At 45.4% G+C, this 18,801-nt stretch overlaps 1 protein-coding gene across 4 annotated transcripts in view; it reads right to left on the reverse strand.

The window, feature by feature from the left end:
• utrn (utrophin) overlaps nucleotides 1-18,801 on the reverse strand; it is a 274,917-nt gene that overhangs the window by 26,099 nt on the left and 230,017 nt on the right. For 3 of the 4 annotated variants that reach the window (XM_080744640.1, XM_080744641.1, XM_080744639.1), the window contains exons 69-73: nucleotides 14,236-14,347; nucleotides 11,101-11,237; nucleotides 5,416-5,454; nucleotides 4,734-4,799; nucleotides 2,699-2,764 (exon numbers count right to left, since the gene is read on the reverse strand). In XM_080744640.1, coding sequence (XP_080600766.1) covers nucleotides 2,699-2,764; nucleotides 4,734-4,799; nucleotides 5,416-5,454; nucleotides 11,101-11,237; nucleotides 14,236-14,347 — 420 coding nt within the window. The remainder of the gene's footprint in view (nucleotides 1-2,698; nucleotides 2,765-4,733; nucleotides 4,800-5,415; nucleotides 5,455-11,100; nucleotides 11,238-14,235; nucleotides 14,348-18,801) is intronic. The other variant, XM_080744642.1, reaches the window with a different exon arrangement.

The raw sequence follows: 18,801 nt of genomic DNA on the forward strand, positions 1-18,801 counted from the left end.
CTTCAAATGTAAACAAACATGGCTGCCATGTTTGAAAGATGGGGTTGGTATGGGGGTTAAACATGCAATTTTTTTTTTTATTATTTTAAAAAAAAAAGACGTCCAGAAGACGTCTGGCAGGGAGGTCCATAGTTAAAAAGACGTTTTTATTATAGAAAACATCTTTTTTGGAAGGGTATGAGCTAAAGTCTCCATGGGGTGAATAATCGCTAGAAATGTTTTGGGGGGTGAACTACTCCTTAGCCCACAGTATGTATTGTTGCATTGGTTCATGGCCAAAGATGGGTGGTCAGATCTGGCAACCATGGCATGTTATTACAGTACATCTGTGTGTTCCAGCTACCGAGGTGAGAAAAACACTAGTCAAGTTTGGATTTTATAGTTGTTTGTGAGCAACTTTTCATTTCACAAGTTAAACCAACTAACAGTAATGTATTGGCATGTTGATTGATCTAAATGCATACTGTACCATGCCAATAATGTTTCTTGTTGATGGTGTGTGCAGCCATGTTGATATGTCAATTCATTCTGAGTTGTCAAACAGGTTTGAGAAAATATACCCCAACTCCAGAACTCCAATCTATAAAGGGACAATGGGACATACTTTTGTAGTAAATAAGTGGGGAATCCAGAGTTCTGACTTATAATCGAATGCTGCATATGGTCGTCATAAAGCAATTTTTTGGCAGTTATCGTGTTTGTAGAATTGAAAACAGTCGCTGTATTTCAAAAGGCTTAGAGTACACTGTAGAGCAGACTATTTTATTTATTTTCATGTGGGATTAAATCACTCATTCCACTTCCTTAAACTGTACACAAATATTTATGTGGGCTGGGCCTTTTTTTGCCAATATGGTATTGATAACTATTTTTGAACAATTTATTTTTCATGTACCCTCTCTCTCTCCCTTATTATGAAGCGCACATTCAAACACACAGAACACCCACACACACAGGATTCACAAAATGCAGCTTAAATCTCATCTTCAACACCATAATCCTATACTGTAGACACACGAATTGGCAGAGCCAATGTCAGCCCATTTCCTCCAAATATACAGTGCACAGTAACGTGTAACAGTGTGCGCACGCACGTCGCACGCGTGACCTCCCAGGGTGTTTGATCATAGAGAATTCACTCATTCCTCTGATTGGGATCTCAGTTGAGGAAGGGAACGAACATGCCTTTCAACTGTTAACAGCTTGTCTATAGGAAGACAGGCATGTGCACGCACACACAGGAGAAAAAAGAAGTTCAGCATTTTCTTGCCTTTCATCAGCTCTCCTCCTCCCCCCTTTGACATTTCGTCCTTTTAGAGTTTGCTCTGTCCTCATCACTTACAGCCTGGTCGTTATCAGCAGTGAAGCCCTGACACCGAAGGCTCTCTCTTTTCATCGTTGGCACTTTAATCCATTTCACTCCATTTACAGTCTCTTGATTCAACCACGTCCAATTGTCTTGCCTGTGGTGTACACCGTCAGTCTTCCTCTTCTGTCGCTCTACCCCCAATGATCTCTCTCTAGCTACTTCTTGCCTTCATCTATCCTTTAGCTGTCTGGTGCAGATTAGCCCTGCCATTGTTAATCTGTTCTCCTTGGCTCTCAACTCTTATTTTGCGCCATAAACACATCATCAATAACACAAACTTGGCTTAATTAAACACAGAATACTGTGTGTTACAGAGAATAGGACAACTCTCTAGCATGAGATCATCACCTAATCCAGGGCCAGCGTGACATCTTTATTTAAATGCATTACCAAACCCAGCACACAGAACAGATAAGAACAGATGCTACAGAATAACAAAAGTTGCTAGAGATGTTACCGATCAATCGGCAATGGATGGAGCGTGATGGCGATAATCGGTGGTTTAGATCAAAAGGTAAATTCATCGAATCCGATCGGATCGGTGCATCCGATCAACCAGCCGTTCAGTATGCCCACTTGAGGCCATTTTGGGGTATTGATTTCCACAGTGCTGAAGGAATAATTAGTTACTGCTATGATAATAAATACATAGTAATGCTGGTAAATAACTATAAGGCAAATATATAAATGAATTCATGAGTGAATTAATTAATTAAAGTTAAAACATTAACATTTAGAAAATATAAATAATATATAAATAATAACTTGATCGGATCGGTGATTGATCGGTATCGGGTGATCAAACTTTTGTGATCGGTGCTCGGTGATCGGTTCCAAAAAACCTGATCGGACCATCCCTAGTTGATATTAATTAGATCATCCTTATTTACCCTAGAAAGTCTTGCCTTTCACTGAAAAACTCCTCAAGCTTAGTGAGATCTTGAAATTTAATACAGTTAATCATCTCTCTCCAGTCTCTCAAACTATTAGCCACAGAATCCTATCGCATCATTATTTTGAACATCCTGTATGCTATCTTTTTTTAACCATCTGACACTGAGGATTTAAGTGACAATTCAACAACCCAAACCAGCGCCCTAAGCGGATTCTTTACTACATTGTGCATGACCATAATATAGTGATAATAACAATTAATATAGTTAATATAACCAAAATAGTGCCTTCTCTCAATGCCGGCAGTCTCAAATTGCACAGTAAAATATATGGGTAAATGTTGCCATTAAGTATTTCTCTTGTCTTTCCATGGATTTCAGCATGAATCATATCTGCTTTGTGTGTGGATGCAGGCATTTCCATGTGGTGACTTACATGCTTCCTGTGGCTGAGCTGCTGTCAGTGGGCAGAGAACCGTTGGAGCGCTCCATCTGGGCCAACCTGGGAGAGATGGCATCACTCATTAGTGAACAGACAAATGTCCACTGATCAGTTACAAATTAAGCTGTCAGACGCGCATTCTGTGTTGGTCATTCAACCAATCGAGAAAGACAGGCTGTGCTTTGAGAGATGATGGGGTATTTGGGGAAGCAGTTTTCCCCCGATGTGTTCAATTCGTTGACCGGGGGATTGGAACAAAACTAAAGGACGTCATTATGTCATGCAGCGGATTATGGGACCAATCTACATGGGCATTAACAGAAGCTTGTTACCACCAAACGACCAGATACAACGCTGGGATAGGCAATTATGTGTGCTTGTGTGTCTGTTAACAACTGCTAACAACAAGCGTGTGATCATTATTTTGTTTGTGCTTCTATATTACAGTATGTACAACAGGAACATGTGCACTAGATGTGAGCGTGTGTGTGTGTGTGTGTGTGTGTGTGTGTGTGTGTGTGTGTGTGTGTGTGTGACTGTGTGTGTGCGTGCGTGCGTGTAGGCACATGTAGCCGAGGGGAGAACACAGTGGATTACTGCCCGTTGATCCAGACAAAGCAGCCATGATAATTAGATTGGCTCTCCAGATCAAAGCGTGTATTTACTAAGGCTCTTTTAATGGAGAGGCAGCAGGATTTGCCCCGGCAGATTAAACCAAAGGAACACGACACGCATGTCGCCCCGCGGCTGGAATTGGACCGTGGTGGGATATGAAGTGTACATACAGTAGTGTCCGTGTTTCATGGAAACAGAGTGTGTAAAATGGAGGAATATCTTCTTTAAACAGCTGCCAATGAGGCAGCAATGACAACTTGATTTTAAATTGTAACATGTTTATCTGCAATTGTTTTCAACAATTATTCTTGTTCTGCTGTCATAGGGTGACAACAGCGGCCGAGATTTAAATAAATGGTTGAATGGAGTATGTGTGTGTGTGTGTGTGTGTGTGTGTGTGACTATAAATTGAGAGTCTTTCTAGAAGGTCATATCTGGTTAAAGATAAAAGATTAGGTTAATGGTGTATGACTAAAGGGAGGCTGGAGGCCAGAGAGGCCTAGCCTGATTTCAGACTCAGCTCACGCTTTAGTCTGAAACTGTGCTCCATTCTGAGCGATTTACGGGGGACTTTTTTGCGAGCGTGCACGCGCGTGTCCGCGCGCGAGTGATCGCGACGCACAGTGATCGAGACGCACGGTGGACGCGACGCACCGTCGGGGAGTGTGTGTGTGTGTCTCTGTCTGTGCCAGTGACTGCTTCCACACAGAACTGCGACCAGAAACTTGTAATCAACATTAAACAGCTTGGTGAAATCAGTGCGCTCGTGCGTGTGTGTGTGTGTGTGAACTTCGTTTGAATCGTTTCAACTGCTGCGCGGATTGGATATTCGTTAGACCCACCCCACCCCCACCCCCACCCCGCGCGCTCATTGGACAGCCGAAAATAAAAACCGATTCATGTACTAAGCTCCAGACCAGAGAAAGAGTCCACTCTGAGAGTGGGCGGGGTCTCTGGTCTGGAAGCAGGCTAAGAGAGGCCGGCACCCTGTCAGGAATGCATTTAAGATGAAAGCTCTCTGCGTCTGGCTAATACAGTGGCCTGCTATAGGGTTTATCTAAGCTACTGTAGAGGATTTGCTAGCACTGTCACATTCAGTATAATAGTCTTCTACAATTCAAAATGTGACACGTCTAAAAACCAAGAAATATTCATTTTAAGGAGAAAAAAACATCTGCATGACAACTTTCATATACAGTACAATGTTTCCAAAATAACACGAAGAATTCCCTGATCAAAAACATATGTATTTTGTTAGCATATGCTTTTGTTTAGGGATGATCCACAATCATTTTTCATACAGCAGGTGTCTCTGTTTTAGTTCTCCATAACAAAACTCATGTGTTTTCTTGTTTTTGTAAAGCAGCCGTCTGAAGATGGAGATGCGATCGATGGCGAACGTGACTTGCCGTACCTGCTGGCATACTGCTCTATCCTGGAATGGGTGTCGTCATGAGAGAGCTCGGGTGACTGGGACAGCCTGGAAATGAATGGAGCAATGAAGATGGATGAGAAGAGTGTACATGCGCTCATGACCTCACACACTCAATCTCACACAAACAAAATCCCCACAGGCAGCCCACTTAGAGGAAAAAAAAATCTAGGATACAGGTTAGATGCTACAAAGAGTGATAGAAGAACGGGATGATCTACGTAGCGGCTACGTAGGGTGTTTCTGTCAGCTGCTGTTTGGATGAGAGGTCAGACGCTATAGCGGGATGCTGGTGGTGACGGGGACGAAGAGGAGCGGGTTAGGAGTGCTACAAGGATGCTGTGAGGGTGAGAGGATGGTGAGTGAGTGTCGATTGCACTTTTGGCTGTTCGAACGGCAGGCATGCAATACTGACCATATTCCCACAGCAGCGTTTTTGCCCTTAGGTCATGCATGCTCAAGTATGACGTTAGAGCAAAACGGTTGCAGTGTAAATAATATGGTCTGGCGAGCGGCTAAGTGGGGTGATAGGGAAGTGCTGAGGGGTGGGGGGTAGGAGTGAGTTTTGGTGCAGGAAAGGGATGGGATTGAGGGGTGTCCTTTGAAGGCATTCCAGGGTGGAGGAAGAAGGTGGGGGGGGTTGATGGGTGTCGTCGATACTCACTCATACTGCTCCGGACACATGCTGATGAGGGTGACAGGACTGTAAGAGAGGGGGAAGGAGGAGGGATGGGGAAGGAAAAGGTACCAAATCACATCTTTGCGGGTCACGAGTTAAACACAGCAGGGCAGGGCAGGCATAGGAACATCGACCAGAGGGAATAAAGGTTCTGCGTCTGTCCCATCCCACACAGCAACTGAATGGCTGGACTTGACGCAGTCAAAGACCAGGCATATACAACAATGGATGCTGTGCTGATGATCGTCTGGATGGGAGGAAACCATCGCTCGATTCTTGGAAGAAGCATTGAGGTTGAGAATAGCGTGTATGGATTGTGGATTTTACTGGAAAGCACTTCCCAGCAGAGACATTTTTGCTGAATTAGGCTTGCAACGACTCCGGCATACTGAGTAAGCTGCAGTCTTTATATAGGTCCTAATTCCTGCTGCCTTTTTTCCATTGCATCCCTGCAGGATGTCCCAAAATAGCCTATCACGATAGAAATCACTTCCAGTATCCCTATCCATATTAATGAGATGTGGATGATGACAAATACATCTCTTTCCAGTCATTAAGTTATTTTGAAATAATCAATGACCAACTGAAATGCCAGGGACCGTGTTTCTGTTTTTAAATAAAATATTTTTGTAGTTTCCACACTGATTATTGTAGTAACTGTCTGTTAGAGGCATGGAGAAATATAAAATGTGCATGTAGATTAAGAGTTCAGTGCTGCAAATTAACATATGGTAAAAATAGAACGGAAGTCTTGTTATTTTCCTTGCGGAGGTGGATGGTGTGAACAGGAACTGAGGATAAACAGAGGACAGCGAGAGAGATTCAAAGGGATAGGTGCAGAGCGGGGCTTACGGGGGGACATCCCATGAAGTAGTGCATTGTGTATTTGCATTTCTTTTTTTAAAAAGGAACGTAAATTGTGTTTGTTCTCCTCTCAGTTCTCTGGTTAGGTCTCAATCCTCTGACCCTTTGCCACCACGACAAAACCAAACTGTGTGTAAAACTTCAGATGTGCGCGCCCTTGTGTAAACATCAAAGGGAACTGTCAGAGGAAACAGCGGAGAGTAAGACACAAAGCAAAGAGTGTGAGAACAAAGTTATGAGGCAGCAGGGGCAGAAAGGGGAGTGGGAAATGAACCATGTCAAGAGAAAAATAAAAGAATGTATGAACATCAAGTAAAGAGAGAGGAGAGGAGAGTCAGAGGGCTGAGACCTTGGGAGCTTTTGGACTGACAAATGTTTGACTGTTGTGGAGAGTGCAGTCAGATGAAGGCTTGCTGTAGCCAGTGATGTACAGCATACAGATCAGAGCTACAGTATGTTTAGATTTCACTGTGGTGGTGAAATGTGCCAAGGGCCAAAGCAGCCTGGGCTACAATAAGACAGTATAATATGGCTGCACAGTTTCAAGGACCAGTCCTTTCAATAGATCATCACTCTAATTGATTAATCCCATAAAAAGCATGACAATCACAGGGATTTAGCCTTAGATGACATAAAGGACTGCTTCATTATTGTGATCTGTTTACACTCAGCAAAGCTATTCATCTATCAAAACAAATGAAAATATCTATCCATTTAAATTAGATAATTCCAAAGAAGCCCACGCAGGCAGACTCAAGGCCAGTTAGATAAAACAAACAACCAGACATAGACATGATTATTGACGGAGCACTTTGGTATTTGGTGGACATCTGTCTGAAAGAACTGGCAATAGGTTTAATGCCTAGCCATAGTAGCCAACATTAAACTAAATGGTAACACATCTTGGCTAAGAGACAGAACCACAACAACGTGCTGCCTCTCAAATTCAAGAAGAAAGGCATTTTCATTTGTAAAGCCTTGCTCAAATGATGGAGGGAAATGGAGACTTGTGCCAACTGGCTTCAGAAACACAGTCTACAGTATGAAAATGATTGCTGCTGGCAATTGGCTCACAGTAACTTAAGAGATCTTGCCTTATTGTGGGCTCGCCTATAAGGCGAGCACACTTTAGATATTGTCATTATTTCTATACTAGGCAGGCAGTCAGTGCAAGTATCAAAAAACTTCGGTTCCTTTCTACTCCTACATACTTAGTGAGAAAATGAAAATAAAAACATCAATGTGTTCAGCTTACTGTGGCGACGTGTGCTATTACTTTTTACAGCAATCGGCCAAATGGTGGCGCTGTAGGAAGCCTTCGAAAGTGCGAACTTTGAACAGGTATAGCTCATGCTGTGTTTGAGGTAAAGCCATGAAACCTGTATACACGTATGCGTCTCCTCATGCCGAACAACTTTTACGCTCTGACTTTTGACCTTTGACCTTTAGATCTCCCACAATTTGGAATTATATGAAAAACAGTAAAAATCTATCTCCTCCTGGGTTTTTTTCGTTACGTGCACGAAACTTTTTTCACATGAACTTTGGACCAATACGGTCAGATTGATCAACCAGATTTCTTTTAAAGTGAAATATAATTTTTTAATAATTCAATCAATATTGCGGTTTTATGCAAATTATTCTTCGGCCTCTAAATCATACATGCAAAGTTACACGTTCATGGCATTTGGCAAAGATGTAGAGGGTTAGTCAAAGTATTACTGAAACCAATTTTAGTCCAATCGGCCAAAGGGGGGCGCTATACGAAGCGTTTGAAAATTCAAACTTCAAACGGGCATAAGTCATGACTCGTTTCGTTTTAAGACATGCAACTTGCTTACACGCGTGCTTTGACTCGAGCGGAAGACATCTGTGTCTTTGTTAAGTAAGCTCCGCCCTTCGATTTTCCGCCATTTTGAGCAGTTTGTAAAACGCGTAAACCCGCTTTTATTCTGGAATTTTCGCTCCACGTGCACAAAACTTTTTTTACGTGAACTTTGGACCAATATCTAAAGATCTGTCAGATCGGATTTTTTTTTTAAATTGAAACATGCTTTTTTAATAATTCAATGAATATTGCAGTTTTATGCAAATTATTCTTCTGCCTCTAAATCATACATGCAAAGTAACATGTTCATGGCATTTGGCAAAGATGTAGAGTGTTAGTCCAAATATCACGAAATCCAATCTCACTCCAATTGGCCAAAGGGGGGCGCTATATCATTTTGAGCAGTTTGTGAAACGCTTAAACCCGTTAGGATTTTTTTAGCAATTTGCATGAAACATTCTACACACAATCTAAGGACCTTTATCTAATATGCCTATGAAGTGCACACACACACAAAAAGAAAAATAATAACAAATATAGCTGCAAGCAGCGATAAAGTGGCCAAAGCCAAAAACACCTCAAATCATGAACACAGCCTGCAATGTCCGTGAAATCTTGCAAGCACATTCCCAATAGGTCAAGGAACAGATACCACCCTTCTTACATTGGCCTGTTATAATAGCGCCACCAGCGGGTCAACTTTTGGCACAACACATTTTTGGAACAAAATGGACCAATCTTTGACGTCAGTAACGTCAAAGAGAGCACTGCCTGCGATCTTGACATTTTGTACTTTTATAGCCATTGTTTTCTGGCTTGAAGCGAGCCCACAATTGTTTCGAAGGAACAATATTTTTCTAGTTGGCATCTGATGTTTTTCGTCTTTAAATTTCTAGAGACTGTTTTGAAATAAATACGCTTTAGTCTCATCTTTTCCACCACTAAGTACCTCAAAATGGCAAATCTGAAATGTCATGCACTTAAAAAAAGAGGTGGCAAAAAGTGGGTGGCAAAGAAGAAAGGAAGAACAATATCAAAGTGGGTGAGAGTGGGTGAGTGAAAGAGTGAAAGAATGCATTAGCGCAAATAAATATACAGTGGGTGCTCTATTTTTCCCATTTTAACGTTGCAAATGCCAACTTGTGGGAGGTTTTCTCTGTCAAAGCCAGTATGACAGACTAAAGCAGGACAACATGAAGTCATTCCAAATTACAAAAGTATAAGTTTGAGCACACTGGTAACCAATTACTAATGTCCAACAAAACACAGTAAGAATATTCTAATGAAGGATCAAAGGATTTCTTACTGCCTATGATTTTGAAAAAAATGTTCAAGGTAATATTGTCAGTCCTGTACGCTACCAGCTTTTGCCTATCATATTACTCAAATATGGTTACCTAGAAACAGATCAAAGGAGCCATGATAATAGGCATTGTAGCACAAAATAAGTATAAGTATTGTGTTATCACAACATTGAACATTCATAATTATGTTGACCAGCTTCAATTTGGCAATAATATTTACAAGCCATAGCAATTCCTTCCTTATCTATTGACCCTTTCTTTTAAAATAGGAAACTGGCCACCTAGGTTATTCTGTCTGAAGCTAAACTAACTATTAGTCTGACTTCAGATTTACTGCTCAGCTCTGCAACAGAGAGTTAGGAAGCACCAAAATGTGAGAATATAATCCCACCACGTGTGGATGCAGGGTTTTGTATCTAACGGCACCAGGAGCTCAACAGATTGTCACAGGCTGACCTTTGGTTTGAGTTCACGAATTTAGAAAAAAGAAAGAACTGCAGACTCAGGCGTCTTCCCGCTCATAAAGCTCTGTATTATACACAGACGTTCAGCTTCCTGTGGACAGCCCAAGGCCCCGTGGGAGAGAGGACATGCCAGGGGGGGAGAGAAGACAGGCGAGGGAGAAAGGGGAAAAAGGCTAAAAGAGTCCTATATTTCTCCAGGTCTCCATTTCCTTCTGCCACGTTTTAAGGATTTTCACGATTCGCCGCAATTTCTCTGCCTTTTAAGAGGCATTTATCAGGCAGACAGCATTGCAGGAGTCATTTTTCAGGGGAGAGCAGGAGAGAGGACCCACCAAGGTGGGAGGGAAGAGGAAGAGAGCTGTGGATGCGAGGGATGAATAGCCGAGTGCAATCCATCTGTCGCGCGGCGGCCGAGTGAATTCCTTTTTGAGGGAATAGGAGACATAGAGGCATACATACATGCACCTATGCAGGTCCTTGGGGGCCACTTTGTTTCATATAAAAGAGGGAAAGCAGGATGAACTGATAGATGGCAACAGGCACCAAATACACTCAATAAATATAATGGACCATAATTCCCCTTTAGGCTGTTGGCTAAGATGTTGGCTTTCCACACAAGAGACCCGGGTTCGATTCCCGGGTGTTACACACAGATAGACAGGCGACAAAGAAACAGGACCGCAGAAGTCTTAGGACAGAGCTGGTAGCTGAACAGAGTCACACAGACACACACACCCCAGGAGGGACTTCTCTCTGCCTGCCTGGGGGGCATCTGCATAATGTTTGGCCAGTTAATAGCGTTCCTCTGAGGATTTACGGCCAGAACGGAGGCGTAAATCAAGGCTTGTCACCGGGTGCTGGTGGTAGAGGAGAGGAGATCTATAGTCTGGCACTGGCACCAGTAAACACTGGGCAGACAAGCAAATAAACACATGCTGGTGGGGGGCAGGGGGGATTAACGTTCCTCATAATAGTGTGGAGAGGAACGGATGTGGATAGATATCCTATGATGACGGCCTCTCGTCCAGTTGACTTCTACTGAGAGTGTACTCAAAGTGACACAGAACCATGGCATATGACATTTATACAAACATAATTTAAATCAAATGAACATCAGACCCCCGTCGGCGTTAGACCTTTTCTGAAAGCATAACATACCGACAAGCTGATCGGCCGGTTTACGACCTGAGTGCTGATGAATGCTACTTACGTCTCCATGTTGTCTCCCTCCAGAACTGTCTGCACGGGCAGATAGCCCAGACGAGGATGTTTGGCAAAGTACTTCTTAGAGCGGAACTTGTTCTTCAGCACCTTGGTGAAGTCACGCATGTCCTCTCCTGATGTCGTCTGTGTCACGGTTTGAGAAAGAGAGAGAGAGAGACAGAGAGAGAGAAAAGGGGGGGAGAGAGAGATAAAGAGAGCATTCACAATAAAGAATGTGTGCACTTTTTCAGTGATTAAAAATGTATTTTGTGCAGAAACAAAATGCATGTTTTGCTAATGAGACAATTAGCAAAGTACATTTTCCTTGGGAGTGGTTTCTGCTGTCCTTGCAGAAAACAAATTATCACAGTGTCCTGACCAGAGGGAGGGAGGGAGGGAGAGGGGGAGGGAGAGAGAGAGAGAGAGACAGAGGATTCAGGGAAGTGCTGCTTGGAGTTTTCTCAGATCTGACAGATGTGGCTAAATGAAGAGACTCTAATGAGTTCACATGCCTTATTAGTGATTGCAGAAAACGTAATATGGCAGCTTGAGTGAACAAACAGCAAATATATAGGGAGGGAGCGCGACAACATCAATAGAGAGCGAGAGGAGATACTGTATGTCACTGGTTCTAAAAGTAACGGTCCGTGCGGGGGTTCCAAGGGGTCCCCTCCCCAGCAAAATGACGGCTTACATTTAAACATTTACGCTGGTCGCAATAATGGAGTATAATGGAGTATGTGAACCATCACAGCTTGACCGTATCTCTGTCTGTCTGTAACGCCTGACACTGTGGTTCCCCTGACACATCACTGTGACATCACAGGTGACATCACAGTGATGTCAGATACTCAGAGCAGGGATCTCCATATATGGGCATAAAAGGGATCTCCATATTATGGGCATAAAAGGGATTGTATGTATGATGTCAGACGACAGAATCCATATATGGCCAAGACAGATGGTCAAGACAGATGGCGCGACCTCGCCCTTTAGGTAAGTAAGACTTACTGGTATACTATACATTTAAGCCCTATTATATAGCTCACAGATTGTAGATCTGTTATAAAAATAAAAAAGAGACAACATTTTGACAAATCTACTCTAGCCCTGGCACAAAATCCTTTCAAATGGAGGTCCATAGCCAAATTACTAAATTGATATGTATTCACATATCAATTTCGGGGTCCTTGACAGCCAAATGTACTTTAATACGTTTATGATGTTATTCATACTGGTTCAACCAAGCCACGGTAAGGAATTGCTGTCAGCCAACAAAACGATGAAGGAACATGACACACTCGCTCCCCAAATGATTTCTCCCCTTTAAAAGCGTTGAAATCTTGCCTACACGCGTATACATATCTGTACAGCACTGCATCATATTTGTGTGCTTTCAACACGACTCAGAGAGAATTGGGGACAATAAAAACTAAACAAAACCCCAAAACAAATAATAAAGCAATATTGTGGCCATAAAAGCAATTAAATAAAGACAATTTTATTACCGGTAAATGACCATTATGAGCCTCAAGGTGGCCGTTATCAATTTTTGGTATTGGGAGAGAAAAAAAATAAAAAGAACAGTTTTGCAGTACTGCCCAGGTTCTGTATTCAATATACACTTTATACTGTTTCGGGCATAAAACTGGAATAGAATTCTGTTTTGGATGGATGGCAAATATTATTGTACACACTCTTTATTTTCCTCTGAGGAAATAAGCAGACACAATAAAATGGAGGCGATAAAACAAACGTCTCTTCCTCAGCGGGCGCTATTGAAGAAAGAATTGACTCAAAGTACTCCTCAATCATTTATTTTATTTGAGACGATTCTTTCTGTGATTAGGGCCTCACAAAGACTGCAAGACAACGGCGTTGGTGCTAAAACTGTAAAACTCATTAAAAAGTTTGTGTTGTGAGTGAGATAATTTAATGTCTCAGTGTGGGGGGGGAGCATCAGGAACATCTCTTGAAGCCAAGTTCCAAATAAAAACATCTTCATTTCAGACAAAGTCGGTAATTTGTATCCCTCAGATGAACAACACGCCCGTGGCAACGTCGTTAATCACCCCCCACGTTCCTCACTTTGCCGGGAAGACGAGAATGTTATTATTTCAAAGATGTGGTGGGTGGGCTTTAACCCGGGGAAGGATGATCACTGTCTTTCCGCAACTGAACTTTTCTAGGTCAGTATCTAACACATGTCCGGACTGAAGAAGCAAAATACAAGACAGGAAAGCACTTGTCACGCTGGGCAGCTGACATGTTCAAATAGCCTGTCTGTCTGTGTCTGTCTATAATGTGAGCCATGTTAATTCAAAGTAAAGACAGACCATATTCAATTTCAGCAAGACCCCAACGACCCTTATTAATTCAAACGTTCTCCACTGTCTATTGGCAAAGAGGCGAAATATTTATTTCTGGGTATAAACAGCTCAAAGAGGTGTGAAGCTTTTACTGTTTGCTTGTGTGAATCCAATTTAAGCCGGAGGCTTGCTGGGAGAGTTGACCACTGACGTGGGGGAAATCAGCAATATCGGAGGAGAGTCAGAGAGAGATGGGTGTGTGTGTGTATGTGTGTGTAGGGGGGGCGGGCATTGTTGTTTCACTGTTGGCAGTGATAGAAATGTGTGTACGTTTTAATGGTTTGACTTGTGCTTTTATGCTAGTCTGGTCTAGGCCAGACAAAGCTATGTCAAACGTCAAAAGATCTAAAAGGTAAATGCATTCACACAGTGAAGATCCATCACAGATTAGGGTTTTTAAAGTCAAGTTTTCGATTCTAACTGTTGCATACCTGCACTGAAATGGAAAATCTGTTTTTTTGTGTGCAAATGCAGGAGGGTAGGAATGTATATGCCTTTGGGGGTACAATATAAATATTTCAATACAGAAGGTGGAGGAGTGGGGAACCCAGACACTTGCTGTTAAGACTCTTAACAAGAGAGCATGCCCTAAACTGAAAAATAGGGATGAGCATTAACAGAATTGACAATGATATGTTTGTGTGTGCTTGCCGGTGTGTACCTTTATTATATGGCTGAGGGCAGAGTGTGAGTGTGTCGAGCAGAGATATGCATTGAGCTGCAAAAAGGTGTGTGTGTGCGCGAGTGTGCGCGTGTGTGTGCGTGTGTTTTACCGGTGTGCAGTATTCCACCATGGGGTAGTTGAGCTTGTGGCCCTTGGCCGTTCGCCCGGAGAAGAAGCAGTTCTGACACACATCATAGTTAAAATGCTTCAGACTGCGATACCTAGAGAGGGAAGAGAGAGAGACAGAGAGAGAAAGGAGAGAGAGAGAGAGAGGGGTGAGGGTGAGATGCTTCACAGGGATCACACAGTTCGTTTTGGGAAGAGAGTCTGGGATTGCAGGGAGAGATTCCATTTCTGGGGGGCGGTTCTCTCTAATCAATGAAAGCATCAAAGACAACTACCTGTTTGATGCCTGTCATAGAGGGGAGGGGGAGGGGGAGGGGGGAATGTTTTTGTGTACACACAGCCTACAGCCCTGATTGGCTAACCCTTTCTGGTGGCTGGTGGAAATGGATTCTCAATCGTGAGGGGCCAGACCACACTACACCACCACTACTGCCAGGGGGTGGTGTTGTGCACTCTGGTTTATTAACCAGGCTAGGGATCTTCATACTGTATGTACTATGTATGTATGTGTGTACAATATATCACACATGATTAAAGTACAACTAATCCACGCCATCGGTTTCCACTGTCATTACTCTATCCATACGCACGCACGCACACAAACACTAAAACATTTCGACACTCAAACAGACATTCTAGACTTCCCAGCTAAACCCCTTTGTCAGCGGCCTAAAAACAACAGCAGCCAGGATGCCATTTAACAGCTAAATTGAGACATGAGGAATTCAAACATAATAGCTCATGTATTTTATCTCTCTCCCACTCTCTCCCCTCTCCAGCCCTCCCAAGGTTAGCTGACTGATGAGTTACGAGAGGGAGCCATACATCATGGGGCGCAACACCGCACACTACAACTGGCACGTCAAACGCACCATTACCCACTGACGTGCAGCATATTACTACGCATAGGAAGGGGGGGCGGTTCTTGATTCACCTTCACATTAGCAAGAATGCCACGACTCCCTTTAATTAATGAGTTTATCCGGTAATTAACAGCCTCTTCTTCTGACGGGATCCATATGAGCCGGTGTGCCGTTGATGAGGGAGACACCCGGGTTGCTACAGTGGGTCCATGAGTCAAGTCTACAGAGCACGCAGAGTGCCTGCTCTGCATTTTGTCCCCTCCCTTTTCTCCCACTCCTCTATCTGTCTCGGACTCTTGTCTCCCTGCTCGTCTCCTCCACTCATCCATCACTGCCATTGCTGGGGAGGCTTGTGCTTCGTCAAACGTCTGACTGTGTTTTCCCTCGCTGAAGGGGATCCACGAGGAGACAACGTCCCCCATACATCACTCCGCCGCTTACCGCGACCATTATTCCCTGCCTCTTTTTACATGGATTTGATTGATTAATTTGTAGGATTTTATTGTATTGCATTCAGTCTTATAGTTAGTGCTGTTTTTGTGTGTCTGTGAGAACATGTAAGAGAATGAATCACTGAGTTTATTGTCATACCTCCAGACAAGGTCCCCCATTGGGATATCAGCGCCATCTGGCGCTGCAACAGAGTAAAACTCATAAGCTCCCGTACGAGAAATATCATTTGTCGGTAGGGCTGTCAATCACAAACGAGGGCACCGCCCCCGAGTGTATATAAGCCCTGCGGGCTATCATAACTTCCTCTTCCGCACCTCTGCTTACCTGCAACTAGTGTCGCGAACTCAGCCATATAAGTATAATTTTCTTTAAAGTTTAGCCTAAGCGTTGACTAGGAAAGTCGGCCACTGGCCTTTAGAGATTATTCTCCTGTACGTTCTAATTCTATTCTTCCTAACAGTTCGGTCTCTTTTCTTCACTTTCGCTTTGAGTCTTTACTTCTTCTCTGTACGTTCTGCCACGTGTCTCCCTGCCTTAGCTTAGCTTCGCTTAGCTTCGGTTAGCTCACGATGGCAGCTCGTCGACCTACAGTTAGCAGCCTGCTAGCTAGGGTACCGAAGAAGTGCGGCCTTCCCAGCTGCAAAGGCCTCATCGCCAATGAAGATACACATCCGTTCTGCATTGTCTGCATGGGGGTAGGACACGCCTTGGCCTCTCTGTCCCCTCCGGCCCCGGCCACGGGGGTGAACTGTGCTGAATGCCTCCAGTACGATGTTCCAGCCCTCGAGGCACGATGCGAGATCGCTGCCGCAGGCTACGGCCTTCACACCACGGTCTCCGCCGGAACCCTCCCAGACACCTCTCCTCGTGTGCCGGACAGCGCTGAACGCCACAGCGCTGCTTCTCGCCACGTGGTTAGGCCTCCAGCGGCCTCGCCCTCTGCTAGCTTCGGTAGCCCCGTTGCTAGCGGGTCTGCGGCCCCTGTTTCCACTGCTGTTTCTCCGACGGGCTCGACTGGTGCCGTGCCCAAGAAGAGAACTTGCAAGACCGCCCACGTTGTTTCTCCGCCAGCTACAACGTGGATCGTCCCCCCCAAGGAATTCCACCCTCTAGTCGTCGGGGACATTCCTCTCTCCTTCTCCGTCCCCCAGCTACGGGCTATGCGGCCACCTAGCCCCGTCTCCTGGCATGCTAGCGACGGAGACGAACCGGAGCTAGAGGACTACGACATGGAGGAGTTGGACACGGAGGGTGAGTACTCGGAGGAGGACGAGTCCTCTTTCCCCTCCGGACAGGGCGGAGGCGCGGCCAGGGTGGTTCCTCATGCCGAGGCTTCCATCTCCGCCGCGTCCTCCCAAGCCCCTTCTGCCTCTCTCCCCCCTTCCATGCCGGCTGGGGCGAGAGGGGCAGCGGCGCAAGACCCAGACTCCATCCCCATGGACGAGCTCTCGGTGCTGGAACGCGCCGCCATCCGGTGTGGCCTGGAGCTGCCACTCGGAGATGCGCCACTCGGACCACGGGCTAGGATTCCTCTCCTGGGCCAGGATTTGGAGTCCTCTCCCCGCGTCGGATGGAAAAGCTACCACTAGTCCCAGGCTTTGCAGAAGCCCTGCATTCAACCTGGACTACACACAAGGACCCCCCCAAGCTCCCCTTCCTGGTCGATTACCGCGACTCAGAGAAGGCGGGAATCCCCTTGTGCCCTCCCATGGACAAGCTGATGGCCCAGTCCCTGATAGGGAGCATCAAGCCCAACCATGAGCGGACCGGTCCTGGAGGCCGGCCTCCCCTCAATCTGGCCGTGGGTAAGAAGCCTCCTGGGTTTGCCATCCCCTTTGACGACAAGCAGTCTTCAAGGGTGAGGAACTCTTACAGATCGTCCGCGCTGGCAGCCAGGACGATGAACGCCACCCAGCTGCTGCTTTCCTCCACCAGGCGCCTCCTCAGCGAGATGCGGGAGGTGCCTGACGTGCTGGTGGAGGAAATGGACAAGTCGCTGCGCATGCTGATGGACTTGAATGTCCACGCGATCGAGTGGCTTGGACATGGCATGGATTATTGCATCCAGGCGGAACGTGCCAGGTGGCTAGACAAGGTACAGTGTCCTGGCAGTTCTGGAGAGGAGACCGGGAAGATCCTGCAAGACCTTCCCGGCCACCCTACCTTCCTCATGGGCGGTGGACTGGAGCTTCTCCGCCAGGAGGTGGCGGATAAGAAGATCACTCTGGAGCTCCTGGGAGCCACGACGGACCCCCAGGTACCCAGAAAGGAAAAGAGACAGGGACGGAGCAAGGCCCCTGGTCAGGCTGACAGGGGGCGCTCTTCCTCCAAGCAGGGGAAACAGAACAATCCCCCTAGGACCCCCTCTTCTTCCTCCGCGGGACCCCCTCGCACTGCAGCGGGGGCTCAAGCCCGCTCTCAATCCCGCCACCCTCCCAGGCACGGGATACCGGCCAGCTCCCACAAAGCCCGTGGGAAGCCGCCGCGAAAGTGACACTGGACTCTGGCGGGGTCCCCCTGAAAATTCAGGGGACCCCCCCTTGCAAGCGCAGACGTTTGGACAATATGAACAATTTTTCTTATGCAAAGAAATCAATGTTTATTCCTCCTCTGTGCTCTCCTCCAGTGCCTGTAATAAAAAGTGTGTTGATGAAACAATGCCTGTTTATTTCAAACCCACCTGCTTTACTACAGACGACCCCATTTTGCATGAATTTAACCAGTGTAGAGAAGTCCAGGCTGGAATTTCTTTCCACTCAGATAATATCGCTTCCTCCAGTCATGCAGACAGGTTACAAGCAGAATATTTCTCTTTGCAAAATGTTCCCAGACAAGCTAATTCCTATTCACAGTGGTATAGTCTCTCTAGTGTGCAATACCCCTCTGTCCCCACCGAGCGGCACTGTTATGCCGACTCTAGTTCAGGACAGGAGTTTGGTCTTAGCGTCAGGGAAGAAGCCAACACATATCACCCAGGGTCGGCCTCGTCTTCCCGCAAGGAAGCATATAAAGGCCTTAGCACAGGTTATAAACGTAAATACAATTCCCCGAGCCGGGGATTATGTTACTTATGCGATGAACCCTGTCCCCCGGGCTCCACGTTGTGTGTCGCATGTATTATTAACAAGCGAGGCTTCTTGGAGGTCACGTGTTCGTCCCCCACCGGATACGGAAATAAGCGTACCGGAAACGGAAACGCTCTTTCCGCCGGTGACTCCGCGCCTTCCGGCCCG

Source organism: Nannobrachium achirus, assembly GCF_963921795.1.
Source record: "Nannobrachium achirus genome assembly, chromosome: 16".
NCBI classification, from domain to species: domain Eukaryota; kingdom Metazoa; phylum Chordata; class Actinopteri; order Myctophiformes; family Myctophidae; genus Nannobrachium; species Nannobrachium achirus.